Here is a 19,242-nt window from a genome sequence, read left to right on the forward strand (position 1 = left end):
TCAAGTGGGGTTTATTCCAGGAATGCAAGGATTCTTCAATATACGCAAATCAATCAATGTGATACACCATATTAACAAGTTGAAGGAGAAAAACCATATGATCATCTCAATAGATGCAGAGAAAGCTTTTGACAAAATTCAACACCCATTTATGATAAAAACCCTGCAGAAAGTAGGCATAGAGGGAACTTTCCTCAACATAATAAAGGCCATATATGACAAACCCACAGCCAGCATCGTCCTCAATGGTGAAAAACTGAAACCATTTCCACTAAGATCAGGAACAAGACAAGGTTGCCCACTCTCACCACTCTTATTCAACATAGTTTTGGAAGTTTTAGCCACAGCAATCAGAGAAGAAAAGGAAATAAAAGGAATCCAAATGGGAAAAGAAGAAGTAAAGCTGTCACTGTTTGCAGATGACATGATACTATACATAGAGAATCCTAAAGATGCTACCAGAAAACTACTAGAGCTAATCAATGAATTTGGTAAAGTTGCAGGATACAAAATTAATGCACAGAAATCTCTGGCATTCGTATATACTAATGATGAAAAATCTGAAAGTGGAATCAAGGAAACACTCCCATTTACCATTGCAACAAAAAGAATAAAATATCTAGGAATAAACCTACCTAAGGAGACAAAAGACCTGTATGCAGAAAATTATAAGACACTGATGAAAGAAATTAAAGATGATACAAATAGATGGAGAGATGTACCATGTTCTTGGATTGGAAGAATCAACATTGTGAAAATGACTCTACTACCCAAAGCAATCTACAGATTCAATGCAATACCTATCAAACTACCAATGGCATTTTTCACAGAACTAGAACAAAAAATTTCACAATTTGTATGGAAACACAAAAGACCCCGAATAGCCAAAGCAATCTTGAGAACGAAAAATGGAGCTGGAGGAATCAGGCTCCCTGACTTCAGACTATACTACAAAGCTACAGTAATCAAGACAGTATGGTACTGGCACAAAAACAGAAAGATAGATCAATGGAACAGGATAGAAAGCCCAGAGATAAACCCACGGACATATGGTCACCTTATCTTTGATAAAGGAGGCAGGAATGTACAGTGGAGAAAGGACAGTCTCTTCAATAAGTGGTGCTGGGAAAACTGGACAGGGACATGTAAAAGTATGAGATTAGATCACTCCCTAACACCATACACAAAAATTAGCTCAAAATGGATTAAAGACCTAAATGTAAGGCCAGACACTATCAAACTCCTAGAGGAAAACATAGGCAGAACACTCTATGACATAAATCACAGCAAGATCCTTTTTGACCCACCTCCTAGAGAAATGGAAATAAAGACAAAAATAAACACATGGGACCTAATGAAACTTCAAAGCTTTTGCACAGCAAAGGAAACCATAAACAAGACCAAAAGACAACCCTCAGAATGGGAGAAAATATTTGCAAATGAAGCAACTGACAAAGGATTAATCTCCAAAATTTATAAGCAGCTCATGCAGCTCAATAGCAAAAAAACAAACAACCCAATCCAAAAATGGGCAGAAGACCTAAATAGACATTTCTCCACAGAAGATATACAGACAGCCAACAAACACATGAAAGGATGCTCAACATCTTTACTCATTAGAGAAATGCAAATCAAAACTACAATGAGATATCATCTCACACCAGTCAGAATGGCCATCATCAAAAAATCTAGAAACAATAAATGCTGGAGAGGGTGTGGAAAAAAGGGAACACTCTTGCACTGCTGGTGGGAATGTGAATTGGTACAGCCACTATGGAGAACAGTATGGAGGTTCCTTAAAAAACTACAAATAGAACTACCATATGACCCAGCAATCCCACTACTGGGCATATACCCTGAGAAAACCATAATTTCAAAAGAGACATGTACCAAAATGTTCATAGCAGCCCTATTTACAATAGCCCGGAGATGGAAACAACCTAAGTGTCCATCATCGGATGAATGGATAAAGAAGATGTGGCACATATATACAATGGAATATTACTCAGCCATAAAAAGAAATGAAATTGAGCTATTTGTAATGAGGTGGATGGACCTAGAGTCTGTCATACAGAGTGAAGTAAGTCAGAAAGAGAAAGACAAATACTGTATGCTGACACATATATATGGAATTTAAGAAAAAAATGTCATCAAGAACATAGGGGTAAGACAGGAATAAAGACACAGACCTACTAGAGCATGGACTTGAGGATATGGGGAGGGGGAAGGGTAAGCTGTGACAAAGTGAAAGAGCGGCATGGACATATATACACTACCAAATGTAAGGTAGATAGCTAGTGGGAAGCAGCCGCATAGCACAGGGAGATCAGCTCGGTTCTTTGTGACCGCCTGGAGGGGTGGGATAGGGAGGGTGGGAGGGAGACGCAAAAGGGAGGGGATATGGGAACATATGTATATGTATAACTGATTAAATTTGTAAAATAAAAAAAAATTAAAAAAAAAAAGAAGCTAACAGTGGTCTGACCAATTATAGCTATATTATAAATATTTCTTAAGTGAATGAAAGGATGGATTCTCATAAGTGAAAACAATACACACCCTGTGTAATCTGTGGGACTGAGTGCTAGTAAAAGAAACATCTGATGGGGCTCATCCCTTATTTATCATTGTTAGTTCTTTTTATACTTTTGACATTTCTGCAGTCTTCTGGTAAAACTCTAAGGTAAGCATCTCATCTACATGAAGGAGCAACAGACACTGACCAAATCAGGCCTGTTGGTGAGCCATGCACCTTGTGATATTAGTAGTGTCATAGATGGGTTATTTTCCCCTTCACCTCCTCCATATGACTCTGGGCAGCTGTCCTTATACTGAAATTCATGAAAAGTCAAGCTTCTTGACAATTTCAGAAGTGAAGTTGCTCTCTGTAAAGCTCTTCCTCCTTCCTCTACTGAAATTTTTGCTCTTCTTTCTTTCTAAAATGATGAGAATATAGTCAGGCATTGTGTATCTCAAGACCCACTGATCAGAGTTAAATTGGAAACTAAGGAACCCACAGTGGTGCTTTTTGCCTATTTGATTCATGAGCTCACTGTGTCCATGAGTCCCTCTGTGGAATCAGTGTAAGCTGGAAACTGGCATGCCTCCATTTTTACTATTATGACTGTAATCGATGGGGAATAAATGAATATTCTCCATTTTATCTAAAGGCACCGCTTCCCAGAAAACTCTGGGGGAAAAATGAGAGGTGTGCTATTTTTCCTTGTATATTCGTAATCATTTTCCAGGCTTTCCATTATTTTACACCACTGAGTTTTTCTTTCTTTTCCTCATAAGGTACACATTTTACTTAGAAGTGAGAATTAATACCTATTGAGTAACTAATGATTGTTCTGTTATGAGTTAATTAACTAAAACAGTGATGAATAGACCAAAAGGTGACATCAATATAGTTTGCATGTATTTCAACCTCTGTTTCATAAGACAAGATTTTACTGTAAAATGCATGGTTCCAGATTATTTTAAAAATATAAATTGGTTTCTCTCATTTCAAGTCATTAATCTCTGAAACTAATACAATTGGAATTTCACTCTTCTATGAGTCAGTTTTTGAAAATATAATTGAAAGTCCATTTTGGGGAAGGAAAACTTATTTTTCTTTTCTCTCTCTTTCCTCTTTTTTTTCTGTTTTATTCTTTTGTTCAATACATAGTAACTGGACATAGTATCTGTTGACTGGATTTGGCTAGACACTGTGAAGAATTTAAAATTTTCAGTTACTGCCCCTAAAAACCTTACAGAGACAAGCAAAAAGTTAACTAAAAGAAGAGATGTCACAGCCAGTACCAAGTGAGTAGTAAGGGCAGTAACTCTGCAAGTTCACAAGCCAGTCTTTACCTCCATGACATTTTCTTTCTTCTTTTTTTAACATCTTTATTGGAGTATAATTGCTTTACAGTGGTGTATTAGTTTCTGCTTTATAACAAAGTAAATCAGCTATACGTATACATATATCCCCATATCTCCTCCCTCTTGTGTCTCCCTCCCACCCCTCTAGGTGGACACAAAGCACCGAGCTGATCTCCCTGTGCTATGCGGCTGCTTCCCACTAGCTATCTGTTTTACATTTGGTAGTGTATATATGTCCATGCCACTCTCTCACTTCATCCCATCTTACCCTTCCCCCTCACCTGCTCCCTGACATTTTCAGTCAGAGCTTTCCAGCCTTCCATCCTTTGTGATTTATTTTTAATGGTTCTTCTCATCTCAATCCAACATATAGACAGATGCAGGAACATATCCTGGTTCTATTCCCTATCTCTATACTGCTTCAGCTCTACTTCTGAGCTCTTGAAATAAAAATTGGAAGCTCTCCCCAGACTAGTTAGTGAATGTCAGATTATTATCTGCCCACTTCCTCTGGAGGAAAGGAGATGGGTTATGTGATTCAGGAAGGGTGTGTTTTTCTCCTGATCTCTATATATCAGCCATACCTGCACATTTAAAATCTCATAAAAAGAAAGTATTGGACTGTGTTCAGCACTGCATCATTACCAAGTTGAGGAAGCTTCATTAACAACTCTGTTTTTCCAGTTATTATTGAAGCCTGACCTTGGTTATATTACCACCCATTGTGAATGGATACACACTCTTAACTCTGTAAACTGAGGCTGTTCCATGCCCTTCTTTCCTTTCCTAGCAGTAGGCAAGTAATCCTTAACTCATAGAAGCAACTGGAGAGGCTGTTTGACCAGTTTGTCTGACATCACATTTTGTTTCTCCACCAATTTTCTTCTTTTAGTCCCCAGTGACTCATCATCTTTTGAGCAGTCTTCTGCAAGCACAGTGGGCCCTCCATATCTGTGGGGTCCACACTGAGGACTCGACCAACTCCCCATCAAAGGCAGATCCAGGGGACCAAATGTACAACACTGTTTTATATAAGGGACTTGAGCATGTGAAGATTTTGGTATTGGGGAAGCAGGGGAGAGGCTGGAACCAATCCCCTGTGGATACCAAGGGAGGATTGTAGTTCCCTTAAATGTACCCCCAGGTAGTCAACCTCTCTCACATTCACATATCTTTCTTTACACTTCTACGCTATAGTTGCCTCATTGTGTTTTCATTGCTTTTATGCTTCTGTATCTCACTATTAGAGTGTAAGCACCTTGAGGGCAGGAACTGTGACTTCATCACTGTTGTATACCCAGAGCTTAGTTGGGTTCCTGGAGTGTAGAAGGCACTCAATAAACATTTGTTAAGTGAATGCTCAGCATTGAGAAAGAGGCATAACAGACTATGGAGATTCAGAGGACAGTAACCAAACCATCATAGATAGTGCAGGAAAATTTCAGAGGAAGATACAGCTAAACTGAGACCTGAAGGATAACTGCAACTTATCCATTCATAGGCTGAGGGCAATCCAGACAAAAATAATAACAATAACATGAGCAAAATTCATATTTGAGAAAGAACAGGGTCCATTGAAAGCCAAAAAGATCAGCTGCGCCTTCTGTTTACCATGCTTGAATCAAAACATATACATATGTATGTAAGTGTATGTATATATGTGTGTGAGAGAGAGAAAACCTTAGTTTTTAAAAGCTTAATTTGCTATAACAAAAAATCAACTCCATCAACCTATAAAACACGTATATTTAGCCCCAAACCCTCTATCGGGCTAAACAACATTTCCATTAACTTTCTCATTATTTTCTTTTTCCTTAAGTCAAATTTTAGTTTTTTAATTTTTTTTTAATTCTCTATTTTAACTGTTGGTGTTTTCATAGTATTTTTCAAGTAGTTCTGTTGTAGACGATAGTATGGTTAAGTAGAGAGAGGTGAACCTAACCACTTTGCCTGAAATTATTATATATAGAAAAACAGTTGCAGGTTCCAAACACTTAAATTAGAAATGAACATTTAGGAAATGACCTGCTTCTAAATTGAGGTTTTGGGTGCACACAGGACAAGCTGTAACAGAATGTAGTGGAAAGCAGACTGGTCTTGGAGTACACACGTCTATGCCATTTCCTTTACTATGTCCATGAGACTCTCAATCTCATCATTTCTTGAATGGGATCTGTAATATCTGCTCTATATTGTTCGTAGGTATTCCCAAAATTGAAAGAGGAACTCTATGTGAAATGCATCACCTAACAGATGGTAGAGGGTTGTATTCCATTATAGCACAAAGTGATCTGCTATTGTAGTTATTTGTACATTAGAAAATAAAAATTTTACACCCCCTTCCACAACTACAACATTATATATGGAAAATATGTACAACCATTTAAGTTAGTCAAAGTAAAGCTATTCTTTTTACGGACACAGTTTTAAGTAGTTGGTGTCTACGTCTGTGGCATGACCACAGCAAGTGTGTTTATGTAGAAATGGTTTGCCTTGTTAACATGAGGCTAATACACATTGTAACCATTTTGTCTCATAGAATGATTGAAGATAGTGGGAAAAGAGGAAATACCATGGCAGAAAGAAGACAGCTGTTTGCAGAGATGAGTAAGTATGGAACTTTGAAGGAACACCCTTGAATACTCATGGAAGGCTGGAAACAATGACTTAATCCTTATGACATTTGTACTTTTCCCTAAAATCTTAAAGTCTTTACATAAAATGTATGTTTAGGCATTTTTGCCTCCTCTTGGGTAAGAATTAAATTAGACAGTGAATCATCATAATTTGTTACTAGGACTTTATATCTTATATGAAAGAAAAAGGTTCATGAACCTGAATGTATATATACATACACAGATGCTTAATAAACACTATTTAGTGTTGGCATTAATACAATCCACTAAACTTCAAAGTCTGTGTTCATTTCCCTGTACTACCACAGGGTCTGGCACATTGCAGGCAATAGATAAAAATTTTGAAATGAATCATTGAATGTCTTACCCACAAAATGATATCGTATGTTCATATGGGAAAGAGGAGTCAGGCGTGATTACCAGACCAAGCTATAAGCTGTCATTTGAACTTCATGCAACGGGGGACAAGCTGTCCTACAAACTAGTTTCTAAAAAGTGAAAAGGAAAACAAAGGTTTAAAAGAGCTTGGAGGTGACCTGCTATGCAAGGAAAACCAAACTAAGACTATATTTACTGACTCCAATGGAGAACTCATTAAATAAAGATTGTTGGTTTATGTAAATGCAAGGTTGCTGTGTAAGTAATTGGGTGGTAGTATCTCCTTCTAGACCATTTTTCTTATTCATAAGGAAGAAGAACTTAACATTGGGGGAAAAACACACATCTCAAATTAAATGTTATAAAGAAAAAAGTACGATTCTCTTATGGACTTTTTATCTCTCCTTCCCTGCAGAAGGAATGAGGATGAGCAGAAGTGAGTTGTAAGCCTTTTACTCCGGGAAGGCAAGAGGCAAAATTAGGCTCTACTGAAGATTGAAACTGATTGGCCAGAATGAGGGTCAGAGCAGATAAAGGAAAGCCCCAGATAATAAGACTCACATTTTCCTTTATCATTTCCCAATAATCTGGAGGCACCAAGGCAGTGTTAGAACTAACAAAGAGGAAAGAAAATTAAAATTGATGTGGAGAATCTCAATCATGCTCCTTGCTTTTTCCACTTTTAGAAACATGTCTAAAGTGCCTGTGACAGTTTCAGCCATGACCTTCCAATTTCCATGTCTGATACTGTAGCCTCACTTCTGGCCTGACCAGTCATCTGGAACTGTGACCTTTGTTGATACAAATCTAACAGAGGAAGGAACCTAGTTACTGCCTGACCATCTAAACAAAATCCAAAGCAGCACAGGTATCCTCTTGTATCATAGATTCTTAGATTGAAGAGGCAAGAGCTATGTATATCATGGGCCAGTGTTTTGTCAGAAAAAGAAAAAAACTATTAATATTTAACATAGAAAAGCAATAAAGTCTTAGAGGAAATCTTTAAATTTATCATTGTCACATTAAAGACCGTATTAGCCAACAGAGTGTAAGAATTTTAAAAGTGTGCTTATGTTATGATTTTATAAAATTTATCTGAATTTAAGTACATAATCCCAGCTCCTACACCTGGTGCAGTGTCTGGCACGGACAAACACATATGTAACAAATGCCTTTTGAATTAAAGTTGTCCAACTCAAAGAAAGATCAACATAAGTTTTATAGCCATAGAAACAGAAAAGCTCTAAATTTTTCAAATGAGAGAGACTTAGGAAAATTGTGCATTCACTTCCCAAATTGTAACTTAACCTTCTTATAGAAGCTTCTCAGGGAGGTCATACAGTTTATTAAATCATTTTGAGTTCTCCTGATTAGTGATCAAAATAGTTATGCAAGCCACACAGATATGTATCTTTCTTCCTTTCTTCCTCTCTTCAAAAGCAAGTAAACACATCTGACCTTAACAATTCATTAGTGAGCATCGTGTTCAGATTAACACTAAATAGGACACACGTCCACAGTAAGTGGGATTCTGCCAGATAAAGCAGTTGGCTGATTTCACCAGGAGAAATTGATTTTGATAGACTGTCAGACAAAAGAGAAATGTAATCTCATTGAGAATGTGTTAAATATTTGAGAAATACATGGGTTACCCCACTTCTATCAGCAGGACACCAAAGAAACACAAGGAAACTATTATCAGAGAAGACTGACATAGAAACTTAGAAAGTAACTTCTTCCAGGAATCTATGATGTCTACATAGGGAGCTGAAAAAGAAGGAAGAACTTGTAAATCTGGTCAGCTAAGAATTACCTAGAAGTAGTTCTTTTTAAACATGAAAGGAAAGTGCCGAAGAGCTTCTTGGTTTTGGAAATTGCAAATGTCACAGGAAAAAAAAAAGGAGTTAAGAAGGCAGGGAAGACTTTTTTCATTACTATTGTGAGAGGGGAGAGAGATGGAACTCAGCTCTGCTGGAACGAAAGACAGGAGGGTTTCTAAGCACTAGGGTGAGCTAGAGCAGAAGTACTGGAAGATACCAGAGGGGAAGTTGGTCAACTGTGTTTACTCATTGTCACAATGAGGAAGTTAGGCTCCTACCCTCCAACAGAGACTAGGAGATCTCCTTCAATGATTTCATTTCCAAAGAATGGCTCCCAGTCCTTGAGAAAGATATTCCTGGGTTGTAAAACTGGCAAAAGTCTGGGAGGTTTACATCTTTAAAGGGGCAGACAAAGAATTTACAAAGGAAAATTTTGTAGAAAAGTACGTGCTTTAAGAAAAGGCAGATCAAAGACCTAGAGTCAGGAAGAAACCTGTCTAAAGTTTTGTCAAGCTGAGGGGAACCGTACAAAAGCAAAAGAGCAGAGAACACAGAAAACAGGGTGATGAGCACATCAGTGTATACATGTCAATCCCAATCTCCCAATTCATCACACCACCACCCCACTCCCGCCGCTTTACCCCCTTGGTGTCCATACGTTTGTTCTCTACATCTGTGTCTCAGTTTCTGCCCTGCAAACCAGCTCATCTGTACCATTTTTCTAGGTTCCACATACATACGTTAATATATGATATTTGCTTTTCTCTTTCTGACTTACTTCACTCTGTATGACAGTCTCTAGATCCATCCACATCTCTACAAATGACCCAGTTTCATTCCTTTTTATGGCTGAGTAATATTCCATTGTATATATGTACTACATCTTCTTTATCCATTTGTCTGTCGTTGGGCATTTAGGTTACTTCCATGACCTGGCTATTGTAAATAGTGCTGCAATGAACATTGGGATGCATGTGTCTTTTTGAATTATGGTTTTCTCTGGGTATATGCCCAGTAGTGGGATTGCTGGGTCATATGGTAATTCTATTTTTAGTTTTTTAAGGAACCTCCATACTGTTCTCCATAGTAGCTGTATCAATTTACATTCCCACCAACAGTACAAGAGGGTTCTCTTTTCTCCACACCCTCTCCAGAATTTGTTGTTTGTAGATTTTCTGATGATACCATTCTAACTGGTGTGAGGTGATACCTCACTGTAGTTTTGATTTGCATTCTCTAATAATTAATGATGTTGAGCAGCTTTTCATGTGCCTCATGGAGATCTGTATGTCTTCTTTGGAGAAATATCTATTTAGGTTTTCTGCCATTTTTGGATTGGGTTGTTTTTTTAATATTGAGCGGCATGAGCTGTTTATGTATTTTGGAGATTAATTCTTTGTCCATTCATTCATTTGCAAATATTTTCTCCCATTCTGAGGGTTGTCTTTTTGTCTTGTTTATGGTTTCCTTTGCTGTGCAAAAGCTTTGAAGTTTCATTAGGTCCCATTTGTTTATATTTGTTTCTATTTCCATTACTCTAGGAGATGGATCAAAAAATATCTTGCTGTGATTTATGTCAAAGAGTGTTCTTCCTATGTTTTCCTCTAAGAGGTTTTTAGTGCCCGGTCTTCCATTTAGGTCTCTAATCCATTTTGAGTTTATTTTTGTGTATGGTGTTAAGGGGTGTTCTAATTTCATTCTTTTACATGTAGCTGTCCAGTTTTCCCAGCATCACTTATTGAAGACACTGTCTTTTCTCCATTGTATATCCTTGCCTCCTTTGTCATAGATTAGTTGACTAAAGGAGCGTGGGTTTATCTCTGGGCTTTCTATCCTGTTCCATTGATCTATATTTCTGTTTTGGTATCAGTACCATATTGTCTTGATTACTGTAGTTTTGTAATATAGTCTGAACTCAGAGCATCTGATTCCTCCAGCTCCGTTTTTTTTCCCTCAACACTGCTTTGGCTATTCGGGGTCTTTTGTGTCTCCATATAAATTTTAAGATTTTCTGTTCTAGTTCTATAAAAAATGCCATTGGTAATTTGATAGGGATTGCATTGAATCTGTAGATTGCTTTGGGTAGTAGAGTCATTTTCACAATATTGATTCTTCCAATCCAAGAACATGGTATATCTCTCCATCTGTTTGTATCACCTTTAATTTCTTTCATCAGTGTCTTATAGTTTTTTGCATACAGGTCTTTAGTCTCCCTAGGTAGGTTTATTCCTAGATATTTCATTCTTTTTGTTGCAGTGGTAAATAGGAGTGTTTCCTTAATTTCCCTTTCAGATTATTCATCATTAGTGTATGGGAATGCAAGAGATTTCTGTGCATTAATTTTGTATCCTGCTACTTTACCAAATTCATTGATTAGCTCTAGTAGTTTTCTGGTGGCATCTTTAGGATTCTCTATGTATAGTATCATGTCATCTGCAAACAGTGAAAGTTTTACTTCTTCTTTTCTGATTTGGATTCCTTTTATTTTTTTTCTTCTTCTCTGATTGCTGTGGCTAGGACTTCCAAAACTATGTTGAATAATAGTGGTGAGAGTGGACATCCTTGTCTTGTTCCTGATCTTAGAGGAAATGATTTCAGTTTTTCACCATTGAGAATGATGTTTGCTGTGGGTTTGTCATATATGGCCTTTATTATGTTGAGGTAGGTTCTCTCTATGCCCACTTTCTGGAGAGTTTTTGTCATAAATCGGTGTTGAATTTTGTCAAAAGCCTTTTCTGCATCTATTGAGATGATCATGTGGTTTTTATTCTTCAGTTTGTTAATATGGTGTATCACATTGATTGATTTGCATATATTGAAGAATCCTTTCATCCCTGGGATAAATCCCACTTGATCCTGCTGTATGATCCTTTTAATGTGTATTTGGATTCTGTTTGCTGGTATTTTGTTGAGGATTTTTCTATCTGTATTCATAGTGATATTTGTCTGTAATTTTCTTTTTTTGTAGTATCTTTGTCTGGTTTTGGTATCAGGGTGATGGTAACCTCATAGAATGAGTTTCGGATTGTTCCTTCCCCTGCAGTTTTTTGGAAGAGTTTGAGAAGGATGGGTGTTAGCTCCTCTTTAAGTGTTTGATAGAATTCACCTGTGAAGCCATCTGGTCCTGGACTTTTGTTTGTAGGAAGATTTTTAATCACGGTTTCAATTTCATTACTTGTGATTGGTCTGTTCATATTTTCTATTTCTTCCTGGTTCAGTCATGCAAGGTTATACCTTTGTAAGAATTTGTCCATTTCTTCCAGGTTGTCCCTTTTATTGGCATAGTGTTGCTTGTAGTAATCTCTTAACATGCTTTGTATTTCTGCAGTGTCTGTTGTAACTTCTCCCTTTTCATTTCTAATTTTAATGATTTGAGTCCTCTCCCTCTTTTTCTTGATCAGTCTGACTAATGCTTTATCAATTGTGTTTATCTTCTCAAAGAACCAGCTTTTAGTTGTATTGATCTTTGCTATTGTTTTCTTTGTTTCTATTTCATTTATTTCTGCTCTGATCTTGAGGATTTCTTTCCTTCTGCTAACTTTGTGTTTTGTTTGTTCTTCTTTCTCTAGTTCCTTTAGGTGTAACGTTAGATTGTTTATTTGAGATTTTTCTTGTTTCTTGAGGTAGGCTTGTATAGCTATAAACTTCTCTCTTAGAACTGCTTTTGCTGCATCCCATAGGTTTTGGATCATCATGTTTTCATTGTCATTTGTCTCTAGGTATTTTTTAATTTCCTCTCTGATTTCTTCTGTGATCTCTTGGTTATTTAGTAATGTATTGTTTAGCCTCCATTTGTTTGTCTTTTTTACGTTTCTTTCCCTGTAATTGATTTCTAATCTCATAACATTGTGGTCAGAAAAGATGCTTGATATGATTTCAATTTTCTTAACTTTACTGAGGCTTGATTTGTGACCCTAGATATGATCTATCCTGCAGAATGTTCTGTGTGCACTTGAGAAGAAAGTATAATCTGCTGTTTGGGGTGGAATATCCTATAAATATCAATTAAATCTATCTGGTCTATTGTGTCCTTTAAAGCTTATGTTTCCTTATTAATTTTCTGTTGGATGATCTGTCCATTGGTGTAAGTGAGGTGTTAAAGTCCCCCACTATTATTGTGTGACTGTCGATTTCCTCTTTTAGAGCTGTTAGCAGTTACTTTATGTATTGAGGCGCTTCTATGTTGGGTGCATATATATTTACAATTGTTATATCTTCTTCTTGGATTTATCCCTTGATTATTATATAGTGTCCTTCCTTACCTCTTGTAACATTCTTTATTTTAAAGTATATTTTATCTGATATGAGTAATGCTACTCCAGCTTTCTTTTGATTTCCACTTGCGTAGAATATCTTTATCCATCCCCTCACTTTCACTCTGTATGTGTCCCTAGGTCTGAAGTGGGTCTCTTGTAGACAGCATATATATGGGTCTTGTTTTTGCATCCATTCAGCAAGCCTATGTCTTTTGGTTGGAGCATTTAATCCATTCACGTTTAAGGTAATTATCGATATGTTTGTTCCTATTACCATTTTCTTAATCGTTTTGGGTTTGTTTTTGTAGGTCCTTTTCATCTCTTGTGTTTCCCACTTAGAGAAGTTCCTTTAGCATTTGTTGTAGAGCTGGTTTGTTGATGCTGAATTCTCTTAGCTTTTGCTTGTCTGTAAAGCTTTTGATTTCTCCATCAAATCTGAATGAGATCCTTGCCGGGTAGAGTAATCTTGGTTGTACGTTCTTTTCTTTCATCACTTTAAGTATATAGTGCCACTCCCTTCTGGCTTGTAGAGTTTCTGCTGAGAAATCAGCTGTTAACCTTATGCGAGTTCCCTTGTATGTTATTTGTCATTTTTCCCTTGCTGCTTTCAATAATATTTCTTTGTCTTTAATTTTTGCCAGTTTGAGTACTATGTGTCTCAGTGTGTTTCTCCTTGGGTTTATCCTGTATGGGACTCTTTGTGCTTCCTGGACTTGGGTGGCTATTTCCTTTCCCATGTTAGGGAAATTTTCGACTATAATCTCTTCGAATATTTCCTCTGGTCCTTTCTCTCTCTCTTCTCCTTCTGGGACCCCTATAACATGAATGTTGTTGTGTTTGATGTTGTCCCAGAGGTCTCTTAGTCTGTCTTCATTTCTTTTCATTCTTTTTCTTTTTTCTGTTCTGCAGCAGTGAATTCCACCATTCTGTCTACCAGGTCACTTATCCATTCTTCTGCCTCAGTTACTCTGCTGTTGATTCCTTCTAGTGTATTTTTCATTTCAGTTACTGTATTGTTCATCTCTGTTTTTTGTTCTTTAATTCTTCTAGATCTTTGTTAAACAGTTCTTGCATCTTCTCTATCTTTGCCTGCATTATTTTTCCTAGGTCCTGGATCATCTTCACTGTCATTATTCTGAATTCTCTTTCTGGAAGATTACCTATCTCAGTTTCATTTTTTTGTTTTTCTAGAGTTTTATCTTGTTCCTTCATGTGGTACATAGCCCTCTGCCTTTTCATCTTGTCTATCTTTCTTTGATTGTGATTTTGTTCCACACGCTGCAGGATTGTACTTCTTCATGCTTCTGCTGTCTTCCCTCAGGTAACAATTGATAAGGAGAACAATTGATAAGAAATTTTGGCAAATTCATGTGACTGTGGCACATACATGTGTTAAACATCTACTCGGAGCTCATAACCACAAGCAGCAGAAGCAAAAACAAAAAGACAAAGAAACAAAGTTAGGAGTAGCATGGACTCACAAATAAGCCAAAAAATAAAACTAAACCAAAAAAAAGAAAAACTGTGTGGCCACATACTTTGATTAAAAGCAATTTGGGGTAAGTTGCCCTAAACCAAAATTTCCCCTCAGTATAATGCCCTAATTATCAGTTTGCTTAGTACTTTAGATTAAAACTGAAAAGTAGTTTTCATTTAAATGTAAATGTCATTCTCACCTTGGCCTTTTCAGCCATCAAGTAAGTTTATCAGGTCAAATAATTTTATCCAACTGTTTTTTAGCAGAATAAATTGTTTGTTCTTGGAATCAAGCTCCCTTTCTTCTCTGTTTTTCTGCTCTGAGAGTACATTTACTCTGCTTTGTATGACACTTACTTACAAAGAATTTACAAAGGAAAGTTTTCTGTGTCACTCATTCACATGAACTTCTCCTTAGGGATGGACGCTGGACCTTTCCCTTCAAACCCATCCAGCTTAGATGCTGAATCAGTGTTGGTTTAAAAGCCTTGGAGCACAGGATAAGTAGGTTTTAATGGGAGGGAAATGATTGGAAAACACTCTTTCAGAACATGGAAGGCTGCCTAACAAGATGAGGAAGGTCCTGGGGAGAAAGCAGAGTGATACCAGTGGGCTCTGAGTGGAGGAGGGACCAGAAACCAAAGGCAGGCAAATGGAGATGCTCAAAAAACACTGTTGAGTAGTTCAAAGGCAGACCATCCTTCTTCAGAATATTGACAGCAGTCAGCATGTGCATAGTTGGAATGGCACCTGAAACATGATTTTGCAATGCACACTATGAGTTTTAGGAGAACTGATTTCAAAAATTGAAGGAAATGACATTAATGATCCCATTCCCATGAGCCATGGTGGATACAGTGACTATTTTCACTTTTATCTTCATTTCTCGTGCTCTTCAGCACTTTGGGGATGTCAACACCATGGGTCACCATCCTGGAAATTCTTCCTTATGTCACCACTGCAGTCCAGTCTCCTGTTTTTTCTGACCACTCTACTTCTCTTTTTCTGTCTCTTAGTAGCCTCCAGACCCCCTGAAGTCAGATTTTAACCAAAGTTTTGTTCTTGACCAATTCTCTCCCTATACAGTTTGACTTTCTCTCAAGGCTTCACAGTTATTGTTATAGCTCTCAAGTGTTCAAGGAGTCCTTCAAAACCACATCCCATGTTCTCAGGAACCAGCTTATCCAGAATAGTCAGCATGTAAAGTCAGTGTCCCTTCCAGACTTGGCTTCTCACTGTCAAATCTTCTGCTGATGAAGCACCTTGAGATAGGCTCACCGTTAGCTCCATTAACTCCCCATCATAACAAAGCAATGTCCCACCAAGGCTGCCACTTCCCAGTATTTCCAAAGCCACACAGTCCTTGAACAACTACCAAGGACACTGTTCAGAAGTGGGGAGGAAGTTTCTAGCCCCAAATTTTTGCCTCATTTTGTTATCTAGAATGTGGAATAGCCCTACTTGTGCACACAGTCTCCTCTTGGGAAATATTCCCAGTCCTGGCTCAATTAAGGCACATTGGTACAGTTTATATGTTTATTAATAATTCCTGGAATATAGTCCATATTAAGGAGTTCCATATCCATATATCCAACTGACACTGGATATCTCCACTCGGACACCCCACAAGCAACTCAAACTCTGTAAGCCCAAAACTAAACCCTTCATCTACCCACACCTACAGACCTGTTCCCCCTTCTTGGTACCTTAGCTCAATGAGGGCCACCCCATCCCACTGAGTTGTCTAAGGTAGAAAGTTGAGCATTACTTTTGACCCCAAAACTCCTTTGCCTGCTCTCTCTCCCTCTCTTTCTCTCTTTTTGTCTCTCTCTCTCACACACATATACACACACACACATCCAGTCAATCATCAAGCATGAAAAAGAGTTTAGACACAGAGTTCATAGGCTTCATCTTTATTCTATAAATATTTGTTGGGTGAGTTTGAAAAATGAGTAAGAAATTTAAGAATCTGAGTGATTTTATATAAGGTTTTATAAATGAGCTATGAAAACATATAAGGCAAAACATATACGAACAAAGCTAAAGCCAAAAATTAGATAAGACAGGTTGGTTGGTTGGCTGGCTGGATGGATGAATGGGTGGATGGATGGATGGATGGGTGGAAGGAATGAAAGAAGGCAGGAGGAAGGAAGGGACGGAGGGAGGAGAAAAAATCTTGAAAAGAAGAGCTAAAGAAAGGAAAAACAGGATTTGCAGAAGGTAACAATGTGATCAGTCAGAATTTCTGAACTTGTATCTTTGCTTTCCTCTCTATCATTTTTTTTCCAGCTAAATATCAGAAAGGTAGAAGCATGAGCTAAAAAGTAAAAGAAACTGAGATTAAATATGAAGTCCTACCTTTAGCCCCCAAATAAGCATTTAACTAGAAAATAGAAAAGGCCTAACTTAATAAAAGTGCATATGATTTTTAAAAGCTAGCTTTTTTAATGAACTGCTAGCTTAATAAGAGCCAGGAGAATGAGCTATCTATGAAAAAAGTTGCATCAATAAATGTCCTCATCAATGGTGGTAACTATTGTATTCTATATATTCCATACAGGTGAGGCAATAGCTGTGGCATTTGGGTTAATTTTGTATATCTCATTTCAAGGAGGTATTAGCCAGCCATAGAACAGGATAACTTGAATGTTTAAGGGTCTGGTCTCCAAACCGTGTCTGATGATAATGAGAATAATAGCAACATCCATGTATTGAAGCCCATTATGTTCCATGCTCTGTGGTAGACGTTGTGTTGATACTTGAAATGGCTTTGGAGTTGGACATCTTCAACCTAAGAAGGTCAAGGATAAGCTACCTCCCCATCTAAACTTTAAACTCTGTGATGACAGAGACCTTTGTACATAATGTCCAGATGGTAATGAAGATGCTAATGATGATCATGATAGCTGCTTCCCAGTCTTTGCAGAATAAATTAATCAAGTTTATAATAGGGAGAAAAGATTATATGGCTCCAGAAGGGAAACCAGATCAAACAGATTGAAGTTATAAGGAGGCAAATTAAAGCCCAAATATAAAAAAGAAATTTCTATCACTTATTAGTGCTCAGAAATGACATCTGAAACGTTATAAGGAGGTCTGTCTGCTATTAAGCGCTCACTAGGTACCAGCCACAGAGGTTACCAGCTGGTAAAGTTGATACTATTATCCTCATTTTATATGTGAAGAAATCGGATGGCAAGTAAAAACTTGTCAAAGTTCACACAACAAGGAAGAGAAAGATTAAGAGTTACGGACTTTAAAGCTCATATATTTTCACTAAATTATAATCATCCCTATCATTGGAAATAATCTTACATGGACATTGGATAAATGTCCATCTACTGAGAACATGTTTAGGCAAATCCCTGCATTGGGTGAGGGTAAGTCCTACCTCTTTGATCCTTCGAGCACTCAGTATCAATGAGTCTGTTTGTCAAGTAATAAATTCTCATAAGAATGAATGTTTAATGATCTGCCTCATAACACCATAGAGTAATAGAAGTATTGATAGTATTTTTTATGAATCTAAAGAGATCAGTTTGAGGTGAGGGAATGGTAAATGCTCTCAGTGAGGGACACTTGCTAATTGATCCCAAGTTTCATTAAGAAAGCACTTAATTGGCCTCCTAATATAATTGCTTCTAGGCTGGTTCATTTACTGGCTGCCCTAACTCTTCTAAAGCATTTCTGTAGCACATTTACTGGTAAAAAGAAGGTTCAATACATGTCAAAATATAGCCATGTGCCTTAATATCTGTTATGAACCATAAACGTGCGCTTGAAGAAAGCCAAATAGTTAGAAGTAGAGAAGAACAGACATTTGTTGAAAGTCTACTGTGTCCTAGAAATTAGCCCATTCAGAGGAGGATGGGAGGATGGCCAGGAACTCAGGTGTCGATTTAACAAGCAGCCCATCTGCAGGGGATGGTTAGGAGACCGGCCCAAGCCTGGCAGAGGTTCGGGAGTAGAGAGCAGTGGGAAATATTGTGGGGTGGGGTATGTAGGATAGAAAGAGCCTGCAGAGGGGCTTGGATTCTGAGCTGAACATTCAGCCCTGGTGCTGCAGGCATCAGAAGCCATGCTGGATTCTTGAGTAGAGTGGATGAGGAAAGTAGTTCAAGAATGTGGGGAACACGCTGTTAGGGAGGAACTGGAAGCCACAGTGTCAGAAATAGCAGGGGTTGTTTTTAGAAAGGAGTCTCCTCTGAGGTTGACAGGAAGCATTGCAAGATAGACAGGAGTAATAATTATGCACTTACTGTGTGCCAGGCAGTGTTCCCAGTGCTGTAGGTTACAGGCACTCATTTATCCTTTTAACAATCCTATGAAATAAGTAGTAATATTGTTGTCAGTCCCATCTTCCAGGTGAGAAAACTGAGGCTTCTAAAAACAATCGGCCTAAAGTCACCAAGAAAAGATGACCAACATTCAGCCTGTGCTCACCTCACAGCCATGCTCCAATGACCAATCACAGTGCACTTAAAATGATTATTTGATGATGTTACTATCTGGTATCATCTAACTGTTTTAAGTCACAGCTTGAGCAGACTGTTCTCAGAAGCAGTAGACACCACAGGGCTGAGTTTGTGTTCCTTGGCCCATGAACATGGTCAATAACCTGATCTCCACGCTGGATACACGTGCTGCCTCCCCGCAGAACCTGAGGAATATGGGACAGACCTTTTCAAGTCTTAAAGTTAAACTTATATTCTAATAACGATAAAGATCAAATTAAGTGTATAGTTTAGATCTGTAGTTGTTTTATTTATAAACATTATCACTTTCTTTCCACACGCATGGCAC

The 19,242-nt window shown here is 37.7% G+C and overlaps 1 protein-coding gene across 1 annotated transcript in view; it reads left to right on the top strand.

Annotated features, from left to right (window-relative positions):
* The window catches only part of DTNA (dystrobrevin alpha), a 209,294-nt gene that overhangs the window by 81,763 nt on the left and 108,289 nt on the right, over positions 1 to 19,242 (top strand). Inside the window, exon 2 of the mRNA XM_060119629.1 lies at positions 6,410 to 6,477. Within this exon, the coding sequence (XP_059975612.1) occupies positions 6,411 to 6,477 (67 nt within the window). The 5' untranslated portion in view covers position 6,410. The remainder of the gene's footprint in view (positions 1 to 6,409; positions 6,478 to 19,242) is intronic.

The sequence above is a fragment of the Mesoplodon densirostris genome, chromosome 15 (assembly GCF_025265405.1).
Source record: "Mesoplodon densirostris isolate mMesDen1 chromosome 15, mMesDen1 primary haplotype, whole genome shotgun sequence".
Taxonomy (NCBI): Eukaryota; Metazoa; Chordata; class Mammalia; order Artiodactyla; family Ziphiidae; genus Mesoplodon; species Mesoplodon densirostris.